Below are 26,750 nucleotides of genomic sequence, written 5' to 3'. Positions count from 1 at the left end.
AGATTACACCTCAACATAAAGAAAACAAAAAAAACTGGACCAGTAAGCAATATCATGATAAATGAGGAAAATATTGAAGTTGTCAAGTATTTCATTTTACTTGAATCCACAATCAACACCCATTGAAGCAGGAGGCAAGAAATCAAACGATGCATTGCATTGCGCAAATCCACTGCAGAAGACCTCTTTAAAGTGTTTAAAAGCAAAGGTTTCACCTAGAGGACTCAGGTGCACCTGACTCAAGCCATGATATTTTCAGGTGCCTCATGAGCATGAGCATGTGAAAGCTGGACAATGAGTAAGAAAGACTGAAGGAGAATTGATACCTTTGAATTATGGTGTTGGCAAAGAATATTGAATATAACGTGGACTGCCAGAAAAACAAATCTGCCTAGGAAGAAGTACAACAAGAATGCTTCTTACAAGGGAGGATGGTGAGACTTTGTCTCATGTATTTTGGACATGTTGTCAGGAAGGACCAGTCCCTGGAGAAGAACATCATGCCTGGTAAAGTAAAGGGTCAGCAAAAAAGGAAGACCCTCAACGATATGGATTGACACAGTGGCTTCAACAATGGGCTCAAGCATAACAACAAAATTGTGAAGATAGTGCAGGACCGGGCAGTGTTTCATTCTATTGTACATAGGGTTGCTATGAGTCAGAACCAACTTGATGATACCTGACAACAATAGTATTCAGGTCTAATGACATTGCTGTGGTCCCACCTCCACCTTGACTCACCTCATAATCTGGCCAGCTTCCTCTCCCACCTAGGGCCTCAGTCTCCCCACATGAGACCCTCCAGTCCATGTTATTTCAGCCTTTAGATCCCCCAAATGGGAGTATCGGCTCCCATGTGGAAGCAGCAGCCCTGAGACGGGAGAGCACCCCCTCCCCCGGGTTTGTTTTCTCTCGGTGCTGGAGGCTGAACTGCTCCCAAGGCCTCCGCTGGCTGGCATCCTTGGCCATGGCCGTGCGTGGGAGTGGAGATTATGTTTTCTTCCATCTCCCACGGAACCACAGCCACAAGGTGACAGATACACCTGGCATCTTCCTGGGCTGAGGACCCTGCAGGCTGTCTGGGTAAACATCTCAATTAGGAATTAAAACATTTCTCTTTTTGCTGTAAAAGTCACAATCACAAGGAGCCTGCTGCCTGGAGAAAGAGGAGAGCTGGGCAGGGGGCAAGGCAGGGCAGTACCTCCTCCTGGCACTGGGGCCGGGACGGGGCCACCAGGAAGGTGGACCTGCCCCTGAGATGGAGCCTTTGAAGCCCTGCACTGCCCAGACTGGCCCGCAGGCCCAGGGTCAGCTGACCAGAGCTCCCCAAGCTTCTTGCATCTTGGCGTGTTCTCTGGGTTGGAAGAGAGACCAGAGCTGCCTGTTCTGGTATCTGCCTGACGCCTCAGCCACTGACTCACCACTCACAGCACCTGCAGGAACGTTACTGGACGACCCATGGGTTTCCTTTTCCTTTGTTTTAACTTCATGTGTAAAACATAGAAAGAAAATTTAAATCGATAGATAAACAAAAAGGAGAAAATAATAAAGTCACCCCTATTCCCAAAAACCAAACCAATTGTTGTCAAGTCACTTCCGACTCATGGCAACCCCATGGTGTCAGAGAACTGTGCTCCATGTGGTTTTCAATGGCTGTGATCTTTTGGAGGGAGACCACCAGGCTTTTCTTCCAAGGTGCCTCTGGATGGACTCCAACCTTTTGGTTAGTAGCCCAGCCCTTAACTGTGTGCACCACTCAGGGGCACCGCTAAGAAAGGTTGCCTAGAGGTCACCTCATTCCTCTCTGGAGATAATTGTCCCTGTGACCCTCCTGCCTCTGTACCCCAGGCCTTCTCTCCTCCTTCACTAACCTCTCCACCTTACTCCTCCCCGACCTCGGGTTCCCATCCTGAACCTCTCTGCCACCCCCGCACTGCCCCAGCTTTTGCCGAGCTCCAGACAGACATCAATGAGCTGACTAGTGACCTGGACCGCTCAGGCATCCCCTACCTGGACTACCGCACCTATGCCATGCGCGTCCTGTTCCCGGGCATCGAGGACCACCCCGTGCTTCGGGAGCTGGAGGTAAGGCCTGCATCTCCTAGGAAATGCAGACAGGGCCCAGCAGCACCCAGCCAGGTCAGGAGTGAGGAGGGCAGGCCGCTCACCACAGCATCACAGCTCAGCATGGTTCCCACAGGAGGCACACGGCCAAGGGGAACACCAGGCTCTGGGATGATTCCAGCGTGAGGCTCATTGTTCGCCATTTTTAAATTAATGACTGAACTAATTAATCAAGCCCCTGCCTCATTGGAAAATGGATTTGAGGTGGCTTAGAGAAAGACATACGATTCCGTGAGGTTTGTTCATTTGTTCTACTAAAGATAATAAATCAGGGCAGAGAAGGATGGGGGAGACTAGTAAACTGAGCAGGTCCGATGGGGTGTCCCTGTTGTATCCTTGGGAAAGTCAGACCGCATCCCCTGCAAGGGCTCTGCTCTACCCAGAGCCCAACACTCCCCACCCAGGGGAGGTTGGAGCCAGTTGTGACCTCAGAAACCGGCCAGTGCCTGGCCAAGCTAGATGGCCGCAGTGGGGGAAGAAGGGTGGAGTAGCTATAGGGTCATGGAGAGGGTCCTGTCGCTGGTGTCATCTCCAGCATAGGCCCTCAGCAAGAGATGAGGGTAGGAGGCCTGAAGGCTGTCCCCTGAGGGCACCACCCCCTCCTGCCCACCCCAGGTGCAGGGAAAGGGACAGCAGCACGTGGAGAAGGCCCTGAAGCTCTTTGCCCAGCTCATCAACAACAAGGTGTTCCTCCTGACCTTCATCCGCACCCTAGAGCTGCAGCGCAGTTTCTCCATGCGCGACCGTGGCAACGTGGCCTCGCTCATCATGACCGGCCTGCAGGGCCGCCTTGAGTACGCCACCGATGTCCTCAAGCAGCTGCTCTCGGACCTCATTGATAAGAACCTGGAGAACAAGAACCACCCCAAGCTGCTTCTCCGGAGGTCTGACCTGTGATGGGGGTGGCCAGGGGTCTCTGAACAGGGACAAGGTCCTCAGTTAGAGCAGGTCCCCAAAGCAGCAGGAGAAGGTTCCCACCGCCCAGAAGTGACATCTGTGCAGGACGCCCTGGTCCGTGAGTCCCCCCAGTGCATCATCTGACCTTCCCTCACCCAGGGAGACGATGGAGAGCATCTGAAGCAGCCAAGGTGCAGTGGAGCTGCACAGGTCCTGGCTGCAGTCCTAGCTCTGCGACCTGCTGGCTGTGTGATCTCAGGCCAATCACTCAGCCTCTCTGGTACTTCCATTCCTCATCCACAAAATGAAAATAATAACATCTCTCTTGCAGTCTCCCTCCCTGGGCATCTAGAGTTGTGCTGTCTTCTAACATAGTAGCCTCATGTGGCTATTAATTAAAACGAAATAGAACTAAAAATTCAGTGCCCCAGTTGCCCTAGCCCCATTTCAGGACCCCATCAGCTGCATGCAGCTAGTGGCCATGGTATAAAGAACATCTCCATCATTACAGAAGGCTCCCTTGGAGAGCGCTGGGTGGAGCCTGGGTGCTGCTTGTCCCCTCTGTGCCCACCTTCCTGGGTCTGTATCACCAGCCCCCTGCCACACCCTCTGTTGCCATTTCCCTGGAGGCCCAGGGAGCCCCACAGGCACCTCTAGGCAGCGGGGAATGCCATAGTCCACCCCTTCTCCATGCTCCTCCTCTTTAGCCTTCTCCCCAAGGCTCCTGCTTCTAGGCGCCACGTGGGGTGAGGAGGGAGGAAGAAAGGCTTTGTTTTATGAGCACAGAGCCCCCCTCCTGCCAGTCTGAGCTTTAGAAACCCTCATTAACAACTGTTGTCTTTAAATTAGAGCTAATCTCTGGCACAATGCAGGGAGAGGGTGCTGGGAGGGCCTGGGAGAAAGCTACAATTTCTTCTGCCATTGTCGCACTCTCTCAGGCCCAATGGCTCAGCAGCCCTGGCAAATGCCTGGGATCTTCTGCAACCAGAGGGTGTAATTTGTACCATGTGCAGGGAGTTAAAATACCCCCTTGGCACCCCCATCACCGAGGGTCTGTCAAGGAGGCTTTGTTCCTCCCCAAGTCCCCCAGATCTGCAGTCAGGGAAAGGGATGGGAGAGAGGGCAGGGCTAGCCACAGCAGATGCCTTGTCAGCTAACTCTCAGGCACGGCTCTCTCTCTACCTGAGGGTCCAGGTGCAGGATCGTTCATGGCAGCAATAACAATGGCTAATTCTTAGACACAGCTTACTGTGCCAGGTGCTATTCTTAGCACTTTCCAACTCTTGCAAAAACTGTGGGGGAGATAATGTTCTTAGTGTCCCCATTTAGAGATGGGAAACTGAACCCGGAGAGGTTAAATGACTTGTCCAAAGTCACACGGTCAGAGCCAGGATTTGAACCCAGGCAGTCTGAGTCTGAGCAGCTCTGCCAAGTCCAGAGTCCAAAGGCACCGGAAAGAAAGGTCCCAGGTCTCTGATTTTGAGTGTCTTGGGGCAGGTACCGGGTACCCCTCGGGCATGAAAAGCAGAGTGCTCAGGTATGTGCGCAATCCCAGAGGGACAGGAAACTCTTTTCAACCACCCTGGGGCCAGAAGGAAGTAGGGAGAACTAGTCCTTCACAGCCCGTAGGTCCAGACCCTGTCTCAGATATAGCCACAGCAGTTCATAGTACCACAGCCTCAGAGGTCAGCAGTCCTGCCCCTTCATTCCAGAAGGAAGCTGGGGCTCAGAAAGAAGCTACTGGTGCCAGTCACACCTGTAGTTACTGCAGAGCTGGGCAAGAGCCAGATATCCTGGCTGCCAGCCTGTGTGTTCTCATGCCCTGTAGTTCTCTGGGGCCATGGCTCACATAACACACCCAGGCCTCACCACCAAGACCCCTCCGAGAGGACTGCCCTCACCCTTCTGCCTTTTCCCCAGGACAGAGTCAGTGGCTGAGAAGATGCTGACCAATTGGTTTGCCTTCCTTCTGCACAAGTTCCTGAAGGTGAGCCTGGAGTGATTCGGGCCCGTGGCTGAGGGCAAGCTGGGAGGTTGCACCCCTAAGCCTAGCTGTCAGGGCTACACAGGGACCCTCAGGAAGAGGAACTGCCTTGCCTGGGTGCAAAGCAGGCTGGGCAGGCCCTCTACACAGCCCTGGGCCCCTAGAGGCTGTCAGAAAAGGAAGAGAGGCTGAGCAGCCTAGGCAGCGGCCCCGTCACCTGCACCCCCCTCACATGCACCCCCTCACCTGCACTCCCCTCACCTGCACCCCCTCACCTGCACCCCGCCCACTTGCACCTCCCCCACCTGCACCCCTCTCACCTGCACCCCTGTGCCCACAGGAGTGCGCTGGGGAGCCGCTCTTCATGCTGTACTGCGCCATCAAGCAGCAGATGGAGAAGGGCCCCATTGATGCCATCACAGGCGAGGCTCGCTACTCATTGAGCGAGGACAAGCTGATCCGACAGCAGATTGAGTACAAGACCCTGGTGAGGAGGCCAGGGGCTCAGGGCACAGCATGTGTCCCCAACAGCAGATTGAGTACAGGACCCCGATGAGGAGGCCAGGCGCTCAGGGCACAGCGCTTATCCCTCCCGCTTCTGATCTGTACTCTCCCTCCTGACCACAGGGGCAGTCTGAGGGGATCAGTAGGGAGCTGAGAGACCAGCCTGGAGGGGAGGTCAAAGGGCATACTAAGTGTGCCAAGGGCACGGAAGATTTGGCTGTGTCAGAAGCCTGGACTCCTTTCCTCCTCCACCATCTCATTTGGTGGGCCCGAATTGCTCTCTCTGCCTCAGTTTACCCTAGATATTATGGGGGGGAGGGAATATATCACCTACCATTAGGTATAGGATAGTGGAGGTTCAGTGGTAGAATTCTCAGCTTTTGTGCAGGAGACCCAGGTTCAGTTCCCAGCCAATGTACCTCATGTGCAGCCACCAGCCATCTGTCAGCAGAGCTGCGTGTTGCTATGATGCTGAACAGGTTTCAGCAGAGCTTCCAGGATAAGACGAACGAGGAAGAAAAGCCTAGTAATCTAATTCCAAAAATCAGCCAGTGAAAACCCTGCGGATCACAATGGTCTGATCTGCAGCCGACCATGGGGATGGCGCAGGACGAGGCAGCATTTTGTTCCATGAGGTTGTGCGTGGAGTCACCATGAGTTGAGGGCAAACTAGACAACAGCTAACAAGAAATATTAGCGTTATGGGAAAGAATGTGAATATGCTGATGCTTTTTTTTATTGTGGAGGCTCTGGGGAAGTGTAAGGCCAGCCCTTGATAAACCTGGAGTCCTTTCTAAACCCCTTGTTGTTGCTGTTGTGTGCCACCAAGTCAGTTTCCACTCATAGCTAAACCCCTAGGACACCTATTTCCTCCAGAATCTAGAAAGTTAGGGTCCTGATTCCCTGAGAAAGAAGGGGTGGACACAATAACCCAGGTTCTTGTTTGGCATATGGCAGGGAGAAGAGAGAAACTGGGAAACTGAGGCACAACCCATGGAGGGTATAAGGAGGGTGAAACTTAGCAGATTCTGAGGCCTGGTTCCCTGTCCCTCAAACTGCCTGTTCCCCTCCCGTCCTGCTCACTCTCTGTCTCCTTCTTTTAGATCCTGAACTGCGTTAACCCTGACAATGAGAACAGCCCAGAAATCCCAGTGAAGGTGTTGAACTGTGACACTGTCACACAGGTCAAGGAGAAGATCCTAGATGCCGTGTATAAGAACGTGCCCTACTCCCAGAGGCCAAGGGCTGTGGACATGGACTTGGGTAGGAGGCCTGGCCTTGGAGCATGGGGCAAGAATGGGAAAGAAGCTTCTGGGGGTGTTGAGGCTGTGGGGTAGTATGGACAGAGTCAAGCCTGCCTACAGCACCCCCCTAGTGGCATGACTGGGTCCTGACCAGGTATGGGATCATGTCAGATGTGGCTGTCTCTGGCAAGGCCTACTCTTTTCCCTCAGTGTCCCTGACCCCATGGAGTCCTAGATGTCTCTAAGCTCCCTCATAGGCATGAGCCTGAGGGGACCAGGGTTGCCAGGTCTCTAGGGAAGGCACGGCTGGGTGATCCAGCTCTTAGCCCGCACCCCTCTCAATCCCTTCCACCCAGAGTGGCGCCAAGGCCGTATCGCCCGGGTGGTGCTGCAGGACGAGGACATCACCACCAAGATTGAGGGCGACTGGAAGCGGCTGAACACGCTGATGCATTATCAGGTGACGGGGGGCTCTGTGTATCCAGGGACTTCCAATCTCCCTAAATGCTTCTTCCCTCTAAGGCTTCCTCTGTGCCCTCAAATCAGCTGATGAAAACCCGATGGATCACATTTGTCTGAGATGTAACCAATTATGGAGATGGCTCTGGACTGGGCAGTGCTACATTCCATTGTGTGTGGGGTCGACTTGGCAGCAGCTAACAACAGCAGCAGGCCTTCAAAAGCCTAAAAGGGGTTTTCTTATCTCCCCTTTTCCTCCTCCTCCTTGAGCCTAGAGCAGTGATTCATAGCCAGGCTGCCCTTAGAATTACCTGGGGGAGCTTACAGAGACATCATTGCCCAGGCCCCACCCCCAGAGATTCTCATTAACCACAAAACCAAAACGCCAAACCCATTGCTGTTGAGTCAATTCTGACTCGTAGTGACCCTATAGGACAGAGGAGAAATGCCCCATAGGGCTTCTAAGGAGTGGCTGCTGGATTTGAACTGCTGACCCTTTGGTTAGCAGCCGAGCTCTTAACCACTGCGCCACCAGGGCTGCAAATAAAGCCAAGGCATTTCTAGCCTGTATATCTCGAAGTCTCCAGGAAAAGGTGCATATCTGTGAAGTCCTCCAAATAGACAATTACCGTAAGGTGTCTGTCACTTTCTCCTTAGGGCATATGAATAATACAACTTACACTTTTGACCTATAGTGGGAATAGACGAAGGAGCCCTGGTGGCACAACGGTTAAGCACTTGGCCGCTAACCAAAAGATTGATGGTTCGAACCCAACAGCAGCTCCACAGGAGAAAACACCTGGCAATCTGCTCCTGTAAAGATTACAGCCTAGGAAACCCTATGGAGCAATTCAGCTCTGTCCTGTGGGGTCGCTATGAGTATGAATCGACTCAGCAGGAGGCAAACAACAGGGAAAAAATTGTCTTCAGGTTTTAACTAGCTGCCACTTACTAACTGGTGTCCTTGGAGCAATTACTTAAATTCTCTTCCTTCTCATCTGTAAAATGGGATTAGTATGATCCCTGCTCGGTAGGTTGTGTGAAGTCAATGAAATGTGGTCTGTAAGAGTGGTGAGCACACTGGCACACACAGAAAATGTGGAGTCAAAAATCCCAGGTCACAACTGAAATTAAAAGAATCGTATCAGATTACTATGAAAGATTGAACTCTAACAAATTTGAAAACCTAGAAGAAATGGATGAATTCCTAGAAACATACTACCTACCTAAACTAACACAAACAGAGGCAGAACAACTAAATAGACCCATAACAAAATAAGAGATTGAAAATGTAATCAAAAAACTCCCAACAACAACAACAAAAAAAAGCCCTGGCCCTGACGGCTTCATTGCAGAGTTCTACCAAACTTTCAAAGAACAATTTACACCACTACTACTACAGGTATTTCAGAGCACAGAAAAGGACAGAATACTCCCAAACTCATTTTATGAATCCAGCATATCCCTGATACCCAAACCAGGTAAAGACACTACAAAAAAAGATTACAAACCTATATCCCTTAAGAACTTAGATGCAAAAATCTTTTTAAAACATTCTAGCCAATACAATTCAACAACATATCAAAAAAATAATTCACCATGACCAAGTGGGTTTCATACCAGGTATGCCGGGATGGTTCAACATTAGAAAAATGATCAATGTACTCCATCGCATAAATTAAAGACAAGAACCACATGATTTTATCAATTGATGCAGAAAAGGCATTCGACAAAGTTCAACACCCATTCATGATAAAAACTACCAGCAAAATAGGAATAGAAGGAAGATTCCTCAACATAATAAAGGCATTTATACAAAGCCAATAGCCAACATCATCCTAAATGGAGAGAGTCTGAAAGCATTCCTCTTGACATCCGGAACCACACAAGGATGCCCTTTATCACCACTATTATTCAACATTGTGCTGGAGGTCCTAGCCAGAGCAATTAGGCTAGATAAAGAAATAAAGGGCATCCAGATTGGTAAGCAAGAAGTAAAAGTATCTCTATTTGCAGATGACATGATTTTATAAACAGAAAACCCTAAAGAATCCTCAAGAAAACTACTGAAACTAATAGAAGAGTTTGACAGCATATCAAGACACAAGATAAACATACAAAAATCAGTTGGCTTCCTCCACACCAACAAAAAGAACATCGAAGAGGAAATCACCAAGTCAATACCATTTGCAGTAGCCCCCAAGAAGATAAAATACTTAGGAATAAATCTTACCAGATATAAAAGACCTATATAAAGAAAACTACAAGACACTACTGCAAGAAACCAAAAGAGACCTATGTAAGTGGAAAAACATACCTTGTGCATGGATAGGCAGGCTTAACATTGTAAAAATGTGTATTCTAAAAAAGCCATCTATAGATACAATATAATTCCCATCCAAATTCCAATGATATTTTTTAATGAGATGAAGAAACAAATCACCAACTTCATCTGGAAGAGAAAGATGTCCTGGATAAGTAAAGCAATACTGAAACAGAAGAACACAGTGAGGGGGGCCTCACTCTACCTGATTTTAGAACCTATTATACCACCACAGTAGTCAAAACAGCCTGGTACTGGTACAACAACAGGTTGTTGTACCAATGGAACAGAATTGAGAATCCAGACATAAATCCATCCACATATGAGCAGTTGATATCTGACAAAGGCCCAAAGTCAGTTAAATAGGGAAAAGACAGTCTTTTTAACAAATGGTGCTGGCATAACTGGATATCCATCTACAAAAAAATGAAACAAGACCCATACCTCACATCATGCACAAAAATGAACTCAAAATGGATGAAAGACCTAAATATAAAATCTAAAATGATAAAGATCATGGGAAAAAAAATAGGGACAATGCTAGGAGCCCTAATACATGGCATAAACACTATACAAAACATTACTAACAATGCAGAAGAGAAACTAGATAACTGGGACCTCCTAAAAATCAAACACCTATGCTCATCCAAAGACTTCACCAAAAGAGTAAAAAGATTACCCACAGACTGGGAAAAAGTTTTTAGCTTTGACATTTCCGATCAGCGTCTGATCTCTAAAATCTACATGATACTGCAAAAATTCAACTACAAAAAGACAAATAACCCAACTAAAAAATGGGAGAGAATATCAATGGACACTTCACTAAAGAAGACATTCAGGTGGCTACCAGATACATGAGGAAATGCTCACCATCATTAGCCATTAGAGAAATGCCCATCAAAACCACAATGAGATTGCATCTCACTCCAACGAGGCTGGCATTAATCCAAAAAACACAAAATAATAAATGTTGAATTGGTTGTGGAGAGACTGGAACACTTATACACTGCTGGTGGAAGTGTAAAATGGTACGACCACTTTGGAAATTGATTTGGTGCTTCCTTAAAAAACTAGAAATGGAACTACCACACAATGCAGCAATCCCACTCCTTGAAATATATCCTAGATAAATAAGAGCTTTTACATGAACAGACATACGCACACCCATGTTCATTAAAGCACTGTTTACAATAACAAGAAATTGGAAGCAACCAAGGTGCCCATCAACAGATGAATGGATGAATAAATTACGGTATACTCACACAATGGAATACTACGCATTGATAAAGAACAGTGATGACTCCGTGAAACATTTCATAAGATGGAGGAATCTGGAAGGCATTATGCTGAGTGAAATTAGTCAGCTACAAAAGGACAAATATTGTATAAGACCACTATTGTAAGAACTCGAGAAATAGCTTAAACAGAGAAGAAAATATTCTTTGATGGTTATGAGAGGGGGTAGGGAGTGAGGGAGGGAGGGAGGGGGTTTTCACTAATTAGATAGTAGATAAGAGCTATTTTAGGGGAAGGGAAAGACAACACACAATAGAGGAGAGGTCAGCACAACTGGACTAAACCAAAAGCAAAGAAGTTTCCCAAATAAACTGAACACTTTGAAGGCCAGCGTAGCAGGGGCAGGGGTTTGGGGACCATAGTTTCAGGGGACATCTAAGTCAGTTAGCATAATAAAATCTATTAAGAAAACATTCTGCATCCCACTTTGGAGACTGGTGTCTGGGGTCTTAAATGCTAGCAAGCGGCCGTCTAAGATGCATCAGTTGGCTCAACCCACCTGGAGCAAAGGAGAATGAAGAACACCGAAAACGCAGGGTAATTATGAGCACAAGAGACAGAAAGGGCCTCATAAACCAAAGACTACATCAGCCTGAGACCAGAAGAACTAGATGGTGCCCGGCTATAAGCAATGACTACCCTGACAGGGAACACAACAAAGAATCCCTGAGAGAGCAGGAGAGCAGTGGGATGCAGACCCCAAATTCTCGTAAAAAGACCTGACTTGGAGAGGCGGGACCAAGAAGGCGGAATAGATAGACATTTCCGGCAAGCCCTCTTACAACAAAGAACTGAAAAAACAAGTGAAATGAGTATATTTATGACGAGCTAGGTTTTTTTTTTTTTTTTAGGAGCCCTGAACATCAAAGGCAAGGTTAGAAAACAAACTGAGGGGCAGGGGGTGAAAGAGATGGTTCAGAAACGGACAGGAGTTACCAGACCTGAATTATCAGGAGCCCTCAGGCACTTTCCCAGGAGTGGATGCTGTGGGCTGATACTAGCGTTTGGCCACAGTTTGCTCAGGGAGAAGCAGGCAGCCACACAGCCTACTCACACCTCCAGAGCTAGAGAAGAACGGTGCTCTCAGCAAAAGCTAAGTACTTGCATATATTTTACAGCACCCCCCTCCCCCCACCCCCAAGCCGGCTTCAGCGGCTGTTCATTTCCATGGGCCTGAGATACGCCCTGTTGAGTGCCTAGAGTCATCCTCCAGGCCCTGGAGAAGGAATAAATTTGCAACTGGGGGAAAAGATAATTGGCCAGCTCCGCTAACCGGGGGAGCTCAGGACAGAAGTGGCTCCGATCCAGGCATAAACTGTCCATGAACTTTGAATACCTTTTCCCTCTGCGTGGATCTGTGTGGGCCTAATTCAGGAGAATAGGCTCTTGTTGGCAGGCTACAACTGTTTCAGCTGTGCGATGGAGAGGTCAGTGTTTGATGTTTGACACTGCTCTGCCTATTAAACAGGGTCCTCACCTACCCATATCAGGGGCCTAAGGAATGGTGGCTACACTCAGGTCACCCAACCAGCCACAATAGGGGTCCAAGGATAACTGGTACTTCCCAGTCCTTACAAACAAAAACATTGTGTGCCCATGGTCCTTCTGCAGAACCCACTCACCTGTACACTCTAGGGAACAGGGACACACTTTCCTCAGAGACACCTGGGAGATGATTCCCAGCTCCCTGTCTTGTTCAGAGCATGACCCCCTGCTGCAATCAGATACCAGTATATACGTCAATCACCCCGCCCCTCTAAGACTGTAGGACAGAGCCTGTACCACACACTTGATGATCAGCTACCTGGACATCTGAGCTGAATTCATATAAGAAAAGTGAATGGACTTCTAGACTGAAATACCTGCTAACAACTCTAGCCATATGGGGACAGGACATGTGAGCTCCAAAGGCAAAAATAATCAAGGTAGCTCCCTAAAGAAACCCATTTGGGCATATCAAAACAAAACAAAGCAAGAAGCTATGATACAGTAAGCAAACATAAACAAATATAATAACTTATAGATGGTTTGGAGACAACAGTCAATATCAAGTCACATAAAAAAACAAACCATGATCACCTCAAAAAGCTCTCAAAACAAAGAATTAAGGGATCATCTAGATGAAAGTGCATTCCTGGAATTACCGGAGGCAGAATACAAAAGATTAATATAGAGAACCCTTCAAGACATCAGGAAGGAAATCGGGCAATACACACAACAAGCCAGGAAACACACAGATAAAGCATTTGAAGAAATGAAAAAGGTTATTCAGGAACATAATGAAAAATTTAATAAGCTCGAAAATCCGTGGACAGCAATCAGAAATTCAGAAGATTAACAATAAAATTACAGAATTAGACAACTCAATAGAAAGTCAGAGAAGCAGAATTGAGCAAGTGGACAGCAGAATTTGTGAACTTGAAGATAAAACACTTGGCACCAGTATATTTGAAGAAAAATCAAATAAAAGAATTTAAAAAAATGAAGACACCTTAAGAAACATGTGGGACTCTATCAGGAGAAATAACCTACGAATGACTGGAATACCAGAACAGAGAGGGATAACAGAAAATACAGAGAGAATTGTTGAAGATTTGTTGGCAGAAAACTTCCCTGATATCGTGAAAGATGACAAGATATGTATCCAAGATGATCATCGAACTCCACATAAGGTAGATTTTAAAAGAAAGTCACCGAGACATATTATAATCAAACTTGCCAAAACCAAAGATAAAGAGAGAATTTTAAGAGCGGCTAGGGATAAATGAAAAGTCACCTACAAAGGAGAGTTAATAAGAATAAACTTGGACTACTTGGCAGAAACTATGCAGGCAAAAGGCAATGGGATGTCCTATATAAAAAACTGAAGGAAAAAAATTGCCAACCAAGAATCATATGTCCAGCAAAACTATCTCTCAAATATGAAGGCGAAATTAGGACATTTCCAGATAAACAGAAGTTTAGGGAATTCGTAAAAACCAAACCAAAACAACAGGAAATACTAACAGGAGTTCTTTGCCTAGAAAATCAATAATATCAGGTATCGATCCAAGACTAGAACACTTGACAGAGCAATCAGATGTCAACCCAGACAAGGAAATCACAAAAATAAATCAAGATAAAAAAACACTCAAAACAGGGAAACAGTGATGTTATTATGTAAAAGAAAACAACATTAAAACAATAAAGAGGGACTAAGAAATGTAGTCATATATCTTTCATATGCAGAGGATGACAAGACAATATAAAGAAATAAAAGTTAGGTTTAAATGTAGAAAAATAGGGGTGAATATTAAGGTAACCACAAAGGAGACATACTATCCTACACATCAAAATAAAACACAAGAAAAAAATAGAGACTCAGCAGAAACAAAATCAACAACAAAAAATATGAGGAAAGGACAATATATAAAGATATCTACTCAGCACAAAAAATTAAGTGAGAAAAAGAACTGTCAGCAACACACACAAAAAAAGACAAAAATGATAGCACTAAATCATACCTATCCATAATTACGCTGAATGTAAATGGACTAAATGCACCAATAAAGAGACAGAGGGTTGCAGAATGGATGAAAAAACATGATCCATCTATATGCTGCCTACAAGAGACACACCTTAGACTTAGAGACACAAACTAAAACACAAAGAATGGAAAAAAAATATATCAAGCAAAAAACAGCAGGAGTGGCAATATTAATTTCTGACAAAGTAGACTTTAAAGTTAAAGCTATCATAAAGGATAAGGAAGGATACTATATAATGATTAAAGGGACAATATACCAGGAGGATATAACCATATTACATATTTATGCACCCAATGACAGTGCTGCAAGATACATAAAACAAACTCTATCAGCATTGAAAAATGAGATAAACAAAAAAAAAAAATTAAACAGCTCCACAATAATAGTAGGAGACTTCAACACACCACTTTCGGTGAGGGACAGGACATCCAGAAAGAAGCTCAGTAAAGACACGGAAGATCTAAATGGCACAATCAACCAACCTGACGTATACAGAACACCCCACCCAACAGGAGCCAAGTATACTTTCTTTCCTAGTGCACATGGAATATTCTCTAGAATAGACCACATATTAGGTCATAAAGCAAGCCTTCCAAAACATTGAAATATTACAAAGCATCTTCTCTGACCATAAGGCCATAAAAGTAGAAATCAATAACAGAAAAAGCAGGGAAAAGAAATCAAATGCTTGGAAACTGAACAATATCGTGCTCAAAAAAGACTGGATTATAGAAGACATTAAGGATGGAATAAAGAAATTCATGGAATCCGATGAGAATGAAAACACTTCCTATCAGAACCTTTGGGACACAGAGAAAGCAGTGCTCAGAGGTCAATTTATATCAATAAATGCACACATCCAAAAAGAAGAAAGGGCCCAAATCAAAGATTTAGCCCTATAATTTGAACAAATAGAGAGCAACAAAAGAGACCCTCAGGCACCAGAAGAAAACAAATAATAAAATTAGAGCAGAACTAAGTGAAATAGAAAACAGGAAAACAATTGAAAGAATTAACAAGACCAAAAGCTGGTTCTCAGAAAAAAATCAACAAAATTCATCAACGATTGGCCAAACTGACAAAAGAAAAACAGGAGAGGAAGCAAATAACCCGAATAAGAAATGAGATAGGTGATATTACAACAGACTCAACTGAAATTAAAAGAATCACATCAGATTACTATGAAAAATTGTACTCTAACAAATTTGAAAACCTAAAAGAAATGGATGAATTCCTACAAACACACTATCTATCTAAACTAACACAAAACAGAGGTAGAACAAATAAATAGACCCATAACAAAAGAAGAGATTGAAAACATAATCAAAAAACTCCCAACAACAAAAAAAAAAGCCCTGGCCCAGAAGGCTTCACTGCAGAGTTCTACCAAACTTTCAGAGAAGAGTTAACACCATTACTACTAAAGGTATTTCAGAGCATAGAAAAGGATGGAGCACTTCCAAACTCATTCTATGAAGCCATGGTATCCCTGATACCAAAAACACGAAAATACACCACTAAAAAAGAAAATTACAGACCTAAATCCCTCATGAACATAGATGCAAAAATCCTCAACAAAGTGCTAGCCAATAGAATTTAACAACATATCAAAAAATAATTCACCATGATCAAGTGGGATTCATACCAGGTATCCAGGGATGGTTCAACATTAGAGAAACAATTAATGTAACCCATCATTTAAATAAAACTAAAGACAAAGACAAGAACCACATGATTTTACAAATTGATGCAGAAAAGGCATTTGACAAAGTTCAACACCCATTCATGATAAAAACTATCAGCAAAATAGGAATAGAAGGAAAATTCCTCAACATAATAAAGGGCATTTACACAAAGCCAATAGCCAACATCATCCTAAATGGAGAGAGCCTGAAATCATTCCCCCTGAGATTCGGAACCAGACAAGGATGCCCTTTATCACCACTGTTATTCAACATTGTGCTGGAGGTCCTAACCAGAGCAATTAGGGTAGATAAAGAAATAAAGGGCATCCAGATTGGCAAATAAGAAGTAAAAGTATCTCTATTTGCAGATGACTTGATCATATACACAGAAAACCCTAAGGAATCCTCAAGAAAACTACTGAAACTAATAGAATAGTTCAGCAGAGTATCAGCAGGTAAACATACAAAAATCAGTTGTATTCCTCTACACCAACAAAAAGAACATCAAAGAGTAAATCACCAAATCAGTACCATTTACAGTAGCCCCCAAGAGGATAAAACACTTATGAATAAAAAATCTTACCAGATATGTAAAAGACTTATACAAAGAAAACTGCAAAATACTTCTGCAAGAAACCAAAAGAGACCTATGTAAGTGGAAAGACATACCTTGTTCAAGAGGATAAAACACTTATGAATAAAAAATCTTACCAGATATGTAAAAGACTTATACAAAGAAAACTGCAAAATACTTCTGCAAGAAACCAAAAGAGACCTATGTAAGTGGAAAGACATACCTTGTTCATGGATAGGAAGACTTAATATTGTAAAAATGTCTATTCTACCAAAAGCGATCTATAGATTTAATGCAATTCCGATCCAAATTCCAATGATATTTTTTAATGAGATGGAGAAACAAATCACCAACTTCATATGGAAGGGAAAGAAGCCCCAGATAAGTAAAGCATTACTGAAAAAGAAGAACAAAGTGGGAGGCCTCATTCTACCTGATTTTAGAACTTATTATACTGCCATAGTAGTCAAAACAGCCTGGTACTGGTACAACAACAGGTACATAGACCTATGGAACAGAGTTGAGAATCCAGACATAAATACATCCACATATGAGCAGTTGATATTTGACAAAGGCCCCAAATCAGTTAAATGGGGAAAAGACAGTCTTTTTAACAAATGGTGCTGGCATAACTGGATGTGCATCTGCAAAAAAATGGAACAAGATCCGTACCTTACACCATGCACAAAAACTAACTCAAAATGGATCAAAGACTTAAATATAAAATCTAAAACGATAAAGATCATGGCAGAAAAAATAGGGACAACACTAGGAGCCCTAATACATGGCATAAACACTATACAAAACATTACTAACTGCAGAAGAGAAACTAGATAACTGGGAGCTCCTAAAAATCAAACACCTCTGCTCATCCAAAGACTTCACCAAAAGAATAAAAAGATTGCCTACAGACTGGGAAAAAGTTTTTAGCTTTGACATTTCCAATCAGTGTCTGATCTCTAAAATCTACATGATACTGCAAAAACTCAACTACAAAAAGACAAATAACCCAATTAAAAAATGGGCAAAGACAAGAGACAGAAAAGGCCACATGAACCAGAGACCTACATCATCCTGAGACCAGAAGAATTAGTTGGTGCCTGGCCACAATCGATGACTGCCCTGACAGGGAGCACAATAGAGAACCCCTGAGGGAGCAGGAGATCAGTGGGATGCAGGCCCCAAATTCTCATAAAAAGACCATACTTAATGGTCTGACTGTGACTAGAGGAATCCCGGCGGTCATGGTCCCCAAACCTTCTGTTGGCACAGGACAGGAACCATTCCCGAAGACAACTCATCAGACATGAAAGGGACTGGACAGTGGGTAGGAGAGAGATGCTGATGAAGAGTGAGCTAATTATATCAGGTGGACACTTGAGACTGTGCTGGCATCTCCTGTCTGGAGGGGGGATGGGAGGATAGAGAGAGTTGGAAGCTGGCAAAATAGTCACGAAAGGAGAGACTCAAAGGGCTGACTCATTAGGGGGAGAGCAAGTGGGAGTAAAGAGTAAGATGTATATAAACTTATATGTGACAGACTGACTTGATTTGTAAACGTTCACTTGAAGCTCAATAAAAGTTAATAAAAAAAATGGGCAAAGAATATCAACAGACACTTCACTAAAGAAGACATTCAGGTAGCTACCAGATACATGAGGAAATGCTCACCATCATTAGCCATTAGAGAAATGCACATCAAAACTACAATGAGATTGCATCTCACTCCAACAAGGCTGGCATTAATCCAAAAAACACAAAATAATCAGCGTTGGAGAGGTTGTGGAGAGACTGGAACACTTATACACTGCTGGCGGGAATGTAAAATGGTACGACCGCTTTGAAAATCAATTTGGTGCTTCCTTAAAAAACTAGAAATAGAACTATCATACGATCCAGCAATCCTACACCTTGGAATATATCCTAGAGAAATAAGAGCGTTTACACGAACAGATATATGCACACCCATGTTCATTGCAGCACTGTTTACAATAGCAAAAAGATGGAAGCAACCAAGGTGCCCATCAACGGATGAATGGATAAATAAATTATGGTATATTCACACACTGGAGTATTACGCATTGATGAAGAACAATGATGAATCCATGAAACATTTCATAAGATGGAGGAATCTGGAAGGCATTATTGCTGAGTGAAATTAGTCAGCTACAAAAGGACAAATATTGTATAAGACCACTATTAAAAAACTCAAGAAATAGTTTAAACAGAGAAGAAAATATCTGATGGTTATGAGAGGGGGGAGGGAGGGAGGGAGGGAGGGAGGGAGAGGGGTTTTCACTAATTAGTAGATAAGAACTACTTTAGGTAAAGGGAAAGACAACACACAATACAGGAGAGGTCAGCACAACTGGACTAAACCAAAAGCAAAGAAGTTTCCAGAATAAACTGAACGCTTTGAAGGCCAGCGTAGCAGGGGCAGGGGTCTGGGGACCGTGGTTTCAGGCGACATCTAAGTCAATTGGCATAATAAAATCTATTAAGAAAACATTCTGCATCCCACTTTGGAGAGTGGCATCTGGGGTCTTAAACGCTAGGAAGCGGCCATCTAAGATGCATCAATTGGCCTCAACCTACCTGGACCAAAGGAGAATGAAGAACACCAAGGACACAAGGTATTTACAAGGCCAAGAGACAGAAAGGGGCACGCTGGTTTACAGTGACATCAGCCAGAGACCAGAAGAACTATATGGTGCCCAGCTACAACCAATGACTGCCCTGACAGAGAACACAAGAGAGAATCCCCGAGGGAGCAGGAGAGCAGTGGGATGCAGACCCCAAATTCACATAAAAACATCAGACTTAGTGGTCTGACTGAGACTAGAAGGACCCCAGAGGTCATCATCCCCAGACCTTCTGTTAGCCCAACACAGGAACCATTCCTAAAGCTATCTCTTCAGACAGGGATTGGACTAGACTCTGGGATAGACAATGATACTGGTGAATAATGAGCTTTTTGGATCAAGCAGACACATGAGACTATGTTCGCATCTCCTATCTGAAGGGGAGATGAGAGGGTAGAGAGCATCAGGAGCTGGCCGAATGGACACGAAAAGAAATAGAGGAGGGAAGAAGTGTGCTGTCTTATTAGGGGGAGAGCAGTTAGGAGTATACAGCAAGGCATTCATAAATTTTTGTATGAGAGTCCGACTTGATTTGTAAACTTTCACTTAAAGCACAATAAAAAAAAGACACACACAAAAAATCCCAGGTCATGGAAGCGCCATAGACTTATCCAAACTCCCTGAGGGACCGGTTACTGGGCTGAGGGCTGAGGACCATGTTCTCAGGGACATCTAGCTCAATTAGCCTAGTTTATAAAGAAAATGTTCTACATCCTACTTTGGTGAGTACTGTCTGCGGTCTTAAAAGCCTGTGAGCACCCATCTAGGATAGTCCACTGGTCCCACCCCGTCTAGAGCAAGGGAGAATGAAGAAAACCAAAGACACAAGGAAAAGATTAGTACAAAGGATTAATGGACCACAACTACCACAGCGTCCACTAGACTGAGTGGACTCCTGCAGTTGGAGCTGAATCCAACAAACCAAAGCCACTGCCATCCCGTCAATTCTGACTCATAGTGACCCTATGGGACAGAGTAGAATTGCCTCATAGGGTTCCCAAGGTTGAAATCTTTATGTAGGCAGACAGCCACATCTTTCTCCTTTGGAGCAGCAGCTGTGTTCAAACTGCTGACCTTTGAGTTTGCAGCCAAGCACTTTAACCACTGCAGCACCAGAGCTCCTTACAGCTGACTAGGAAGTGCAGAAGAGAACACTATCACGCCCCTAAATGGTAAGTTTCTGAAGGGCAGGCATGAGGCAGTTCTCCCTCTGCCTCCGACACCAGAACACCGTTTCTGGGCTCCTGTGGCTCCCCGAGGAAAGAATGGGATATTCTGTTCTCCGTTGCTCATCATACTGTCAGTTCCCTGGTGTCATTTGTCAGTCGTGTGTTTATTCAGTCCTCAAATATTTACCGAGCTTTACTGAGCATCAGGCACGTCCCACACACTAGCCATGAGTGACAGGGGACAAGGAGAATTTTTCTTCCTTTTGGGAGGCGGTGATGATGATAACAGCAACACTAGTAGCCACACTTACCGAGTGTTCACTGGGTGCCAGGCACTGCTCTCAGCCTTCAACATGTCTTAACCCCGTCAGTCCTTTACAATAACTCTGTGAGGTAGACCCTTTATTATCGCATTGACGAACGAGAAAACCAGGGCACGGAGAGGGCGATTTCCCGATGTCACACAGCTAGTAGGTGGCAGAGCCAGGGCTCACATGCAGCCAGCATCCTGACCACAGATTTGTATTGTGTGTTTGGTGTTGTTAGTTGCTATTGAATTGGCTCTGACTCATGGCAACCCATGTACAACAGAATGAGACATTGCCCAGTCCTGTTCCAGCTTCATGATTGTTGGTATGTTTGAGTCCATTGTTGTGCTTATGGTAGCGTCTTCCAACCTAGGGGGCTCATCTTCCGGCACTGCATCAGACGATATTCTGTTGTGCTCCGTAGGGTTTTCACTGGCTCATTTTAAGAAGCAGATCGCCAGGCTTTTCTTCCTAGTCATGGTCTGGAAACTCCACTGAAACCTGTTTCCCATGGGTGACCCTGCTGGAATTAACAGTGGCATAGGTTCCAGTATCATAGCAACACATAAGCCACTGACGGGTAGTGGGCCTGTGGGTTAAGAGAGAGAAAAACCAAGGACGGGAAGAGTTTGGTGACCAGGCCTGAAATTGTGTTAACTGTGTTCATTTGAGTCACCTACGAACCTTCCTTTAGGTGACAACAAGCTGAAATAGTCTCCCTGGGAGTGTGAGGCCCGGCCCTGACAGGCCCTCAGAGATCATTTCTGGGTTCTCAGCTGCAAGGAGGATTCTCTGAAAGGCAGAGGTGGAGAGGTCCTCTTCAGTCCCAGACCTGGTGCTGATGGTGCAAAATGCTGGCAGAGCAATCAAGGAACACCCCCTACTGGGAGGTCATGGAGCGTCTGCACCCCCCAGGCACAGAACAGCACCGTGAGGGTGAGGGTGAGGGCGCTGGACCCCGGAGCTCTGTGCTCTCCAAGCCCAAGCATTGCCCTCTTGTTGCCCTCCCAAGAGGCAAAGGTCCTCACTTGCCCTGCAGGAGAAAATCTACATAATCTTAATTAACAAAGAGATGTTAAAAAACTTCGTGGGCTCCAGCAGATTTATAGGGAGGGTAGAATTCACCACCACCGCTGAAACTGGCTATCGGGAAATCTCATTAGCACTAATGTTCATTTATAATTTGACTTCCCAACATTTAATTCTTTTTTGGTGGGAGACAGGGACTGACAATTTAAGACCCAGAAAGATGGTTTTATGACTGGTGCAGCTATAAATCAAACTTATAAAGTTCATAAAAATTGTTAAAATAAAAAATGGTTTAATAGGAATGTTTTATGGCCCATAACATTGTTATAGTGTTTTATTCCCTCTGCGTTAGGGGTTTAATTGCATCGTCACGATTCTGGGGATTCTCCATTTTTATTGGATGGAGGTAATCTTAAATCAAAATGGCCCCAAATGTCTTCAATATGGCTCCTGGTTTATCAGCCCTCTCCCTGCAGGCTGGGTGTGGATTCTATGCCCTCCCAGAGGAAGGGGCATGACACCACCTTTCTCTCTGTCCCCCATGAGCAGCTGCCCTTTGGAGAAGCCACAAAGTGGCCCAGGCATCATAGGACCCAGGCCAGAAAGAGGTCACAACCAAAGGGAAAACAGGCTTCAGATCATTGTGACTGAAACAAACCCCAATTAGGATATAATGAAGAAAACGTGTGCTCTGAAGCTGCCTGATCTGTCTACAAATCTAGGCTCTGCATGTATTAAGTGTGTGCCCTGAAGACATTGCTTAGCCTCTCTAGGCATCAGTTTCTTCATCTGTAAAATGGGAATGATTGTACACAATGCACAAGGTTGGTGGGAGTGCTCGCCTAGCCCAGCTCTATCTAACAGAAATACAATGCAAGCCACAAATGCAAACACATGTGTAAAGTTTTCTACTAGGCAGATTTAACAAGTAAAAATAAAGAGGTGAAATTAACTTTAATAATGTATTTAAGCCAATGTATCTAAAATGATTATTTTGGCATGTAAGTCTATGTAAAAATGATCAGTGAGATGGTTTAGATCCTGTGGTTCATACTAAGTCTTTGAAAGCTGGTGTGTATTGTATACTGTCTCAATTCAGACACTTAGAGTGTGTCTCAGTTTTGACTAACCACATTTCCAGTGCTCAGTAGCTACATGTAGCTATTCGCTATCATATTGGACAGCACAACTTTAGTCCAATGAAAGCTCAAAAATGAGCAGTAATTGTGATTTCTAATATTCCTGAACTCCTGGCTCCCTGCCCCACATCTAATCCATAAGCTACAAGTACGTGACCGGCCTGCATGACTGGTCTACGTGACTGGTGACTGGTCGTGTTCCCACTATGTCTGCACTCACTGCTTTGTGCTTCCGGTGCCCTTCTCAGGTGTCAGACCGGTCAGTGGTGGCTCTGGTCCCCAAACAGACCTCCTCGTACAACATCCCTGCCTCCGCCAGCATCTCCAGGACATCCATCAGCAGATACGGTGAGGACTGGGCGGCTCCGAGTGGTACCTTCTATGCCCTACGAGGACCAATCTAAGAGCAGGAAGCCCTTGCCACTGCCTGGCCTTGGTTTCAAGCCCCTTCCTCATCTGTCTGCCTTCCTGCCCAGCTCATTCATCCCCAGAGCAGCCCATCTTCTCAGAGCTGTGGGCGGCAGTGGCACCAGGTGCCCTTCTTTGATGTGCCAGGCCTGGTGAAGGAGTCTGAGTAGCCCAGAACCAGGGAGGCACCAGATAGAGGGCTCGTTTATCCCAGTCTGCCTGGGCCAGTCCCAGTTTATATCTATTAATACTAAAAATCTCTTTTATTTTCAAAGGGGGGCCTTGGCTGCTCAGTGGTTAAGGGTTTGGCTGCTAACCAAAAGGTCAGCAGTTTGAATCCACCAGCCGCTCCTTGGAAACCCTGTGGGGCAGTTCTACTCTGTCCTATAAGGCCACTATGAGTTGGAATTGACTTGATGGCATCAGGTTCGTTAAGTTCAGTATTCTGAAATTGTCCTAGTTTAGATGATAAATGATCTGGTCACCCTAGCACCTCCACCCCTAGGAGTGCTACGGCCCACAGTACCTCTGGGCAGTGAGGTTATGGCGCTTTACCCTCTCTTATTTCATTTTTTTCTGATTGAGTATACACACTAAGGCCTTGGCCTGCCCAGGTAAAGGATAGCCACAGGACTGAGCCCCAAACCAACCAAACCCACTGCCATTGAGTCGATTCCAACTCATAGCCACCCCACAGGGTTCCCAAAGCTGTAAATCTTTATAGAAGCAGACTGCCACATCTTTCTCCCACTGAGCTGTGGTTTTGAACCTCCAACCTTTCGGTTAGCAGCCAAGCACTTTAACCACTGCACCGTCAGGTCTCCTTGGCCTGAACCCAGCAGCTGTGAAAAAGGACTTAGGAAATTCCATATTCTAGACCCCAAGACAGAAGGGATCCTTTAGCTCCCAAGAGGGATCATACAACTTAAAGCTCCTTAATATCTAGATTTTTTTATTAGAGTCCCTATGAAAAAATCCAGTTGACATTTTACCTATTGATTATTCTTTGTTGGCAGCATGGAGGAGTAGGGCTCCCAATCCCTGAGGGTCTTTCCAGCTCACAGAATTTCTAAATCCTCTTTTTACAAAGGCTTCAGTCTCCTCTGTCCTCATGCCAATCACGGATCCCTAAAATAACCCACCACATATTAGGTCCCAGGAGTCCCCTTCCAACTGAAAATAGTTTATTCTGAGTGAGGGCAGCGAGCGGGCAAGGATTCTAAAAGGCTTCTATAGGCGAGGATGTTGAATCAGCTTCTCACAGACCTCCCCCAACCTGTCTCCCCAGACTCCTCCTTCAGGTACACAGGCAGTCCCGACAGTCTGCGGTCTCGGGCCCCCATGATCACCCCAGACCTGGAGAGCGGGGTCAAGGTGTGGCACCTGGTGAAGAACCATGACCATGGGGACCAGAAGGAGGGGGACCGGGGCAGTAAGATGGTGTCTGAGATCTACCTGACCCGGCTACTGGCCACCAAGGTAACTCCTGTATGCCCAGGCCAGGGAGGGCTCCTCAAAAGGCTACTTCCTGCCCCTCCACAGCATAGTAAGGACGTCACAGTGTCTGCCTTTCTAGGGGACCCATGCAGATGAGCTAAAGTCCAGGTCCCTGGGCAGGGCTTCCAGGGGTCAGGCTACTGCTGCTCTGACCATTTGACAAAAGCAGCAATGATATGGTTGCCCCCTCTCCACTCCGCATGCCTACCGTTCTGCTTCACGGAACCCCCCCTCACTTCTGGCACCTTGCCCTTTAGGAAGACAGAGTAGGGTTTTCCTGCCTTGATTAACTGGGCAGATCTGCCAGCCTCCACATCTTTGCCTCTTCCACCCCCTTTTGGGCCACAGTGGGAGGGAACGCACTGTGACTCTGTCCTGCCAGTAACCCGAGGAAGGCTCTGAACCTCCCCATTCCCATTCTGCTCCGTCCCATCATACTCCCCAAATGCTGACTGAAGTGAGGCAGCAGCAGTCAAGCTGTGACCTGAAGCTGTCTTCTAGCTTCCCTAGCAGAAAACAAAGTATGCCTGTAAGCAGTCATCTGGCCCAGAGTTTCCAGACCAGGCTAGATTTTAAATACTCTCTCCCACTGACCCTGCAGAAATGCCGCTGGAATTCTAACGCAGTGGCATCCGAATTACCGCTCTCAGCCTTGCTCCCAGACGTGGCACAGAAATACCTCATCATACCGCGTGTCTCGATTTTTGTTTTGCCTAATGTGCTCACCATGCCAACAAGAGACCAACAAAGAGACACCGGGAAAGCTGCAGAGCTGGGCCAGGAGCTGCCAACTAGGGGCCCCGGGCCCAGTCTAATCCCTGCCCACAGACCCTCCAAGGCTCTGCAGTTCAGGGCTGTGCCTGGGTGGTCTTGAATCTAGACCCTTCACCCACAACCCACACACAGACACCACTTAGGCCAGGCTAACCCTAAGTCTCGTCACACCTTCCGATCAGACCAGCCCATTCTGCCGTACTCCTGCCAGGGGGCTCCCAGGCCTCCAGCTTGTTCTTCAGACATGTCTCCACCTGGCCCCCAGTCTGTGCCCTCCACTTTCCTTCAGGGAACACAGGCTTAGCACTCACTGCCTTCGTATCAACTGCCCTGAGCCCACAGCCACCCGGTGTGGGTACAGACATGAACCTGGCATGAGGCTGCAGGCTGGAGGAGAGATGCTGCCCAGGAATCTGCCCATTCGTCCCCTCCCACCTCCTTAACACCCCCTGCCCCTGCCCCACGGCCAGCCTGTGCAGCCTCACACTGCAAATTTCCAAGGCAATGTGGGTTCAAGGTACCCTCTGGCATGCCTGTCTGCTCCCTCCCCTGCCCTCCCATCTCATGCTCTCCCCACCCCCACCCCCACCCAGGGCACCTTGCAGAAGTTCGTGGACGACTTGTTTGAGACCTTGTTCAGCACTGTGCACCGAGGCAGCGCTCTCCCCCTCGCCATCAAGTACATGTTTGACTTCCTGGATGAGCAGGCAGACAGACACAGCATCCAGGACACAGATGTGCGGCATACCTGGAAAAGCAACTGGTAACCCCTAGGGAGTCCAGCGGGAGGTGCGGCCTGGAGAGGCCCCAGCTGTGGGAGGCAGGAACCCGCAGGGACCCAGAGATGGGAGGAGGGCAGCCTGTGCTCGGTTGTGGCCGGGTAATCCGAGGCTCCAAGAACAAATTGCACACATATGCTGTACAGAGCTGGCGTGCTCTCTGCCAGGGGCCTGCCTAGCAGAGGCCGGGCACCAGGACTGCATGTTTGAGCTCTGCCCTTGCAGATTTGGACCTTCACCAGCAGCCACCTCCTCCCCTGACTCTGAGACCTCTGGTTCTCAGGAAAAGGGAGTCTAGGAATGCACACAAAGCAGCCACATCTGAGACCTAGCAGCAGGTGAAAGCCAGGCATTGCAGGCCACACCAAGTGGGGCAGAGTCTAAGAAC

The 26,750-nt window shown here is 46.2% G+C and overlaps 1 protein-coding gene across 4 annotated transcripts in view; it reads left to right on the top strand.

Moving 5' to 3' along the window:
• The window catches only part of PLXNA2 (plexin A2), a 268,455-nt gene that overhangs the window by 232,525 nt on the left and 9,180 nt on the right, over positions 1 to 26,750 (top strand). For 3 of the 4 annotated variants that reach the window (XR_007513869.1, XM_049858412.1, XM_049858411.1), the window contains 9 exons: positions 1,943 to 2,085; positions 2,740 to 3,008; positions 4,942 to 5,008; positions 5,346 to 5,492; positions 6,613 to 6,772; positions 7,110 to 7,213; positions 23,153 to 23,252; positions 24,601 to 24,791; positions 26,177 to 26,346. Coding sequence is in view for 3 of the 4 variants with exons in the window: in XM_049858412.1 (XP_049714369.1) it covers positions 1,943 to 2,085; positions 2,740 to 3,008; positions 4,942 to 5,008; positions 5,346 to 5,492; positions 6,613 to 6,772; positions 7,110 to 7,213; positions 23,153 to 23,252; positions 24,601 to 24,791; positions 26,177 to 26,346 (1,351 nt within the window). In the remaining variant the exon portion in view is untranslated. The remainder of the gene's footprint in view (positions 1 to 1,942; positions 2,086 to 2,739; positions 3,009 to 4,941; positions 5,009 to 5,345; positions 5,493 to 6,612; positions 6,773 to 7,109; positions 7,214 to 23,152; positions 23,253 to 24,600; positions 24,792 to 26,176; positions 26,347 to 26,750) is intronic. The other variant, XM_049858413.1, reaches the window with a different exon arrangement.

Source organism: Elephas maximus, chromosome 18, assembly GCF_024166365.1.
Source record: "Elephas maximus indicus isolate mEleMax1 chromosome 18, mEleMax1 primary haplotype, whole genome shotgun sequence".
Lineage (NCBI taxonomy): Eukaryota > Metazoa > Chordata > Mammalia > Proboscidea > Elephantidae > Elephas > Elephas maximus.
The sequence above is the reverse complement of the archived record's forward strand: the minus strand, read 5'-3'. Positions and strand labels throughout refer to the sequence as shown.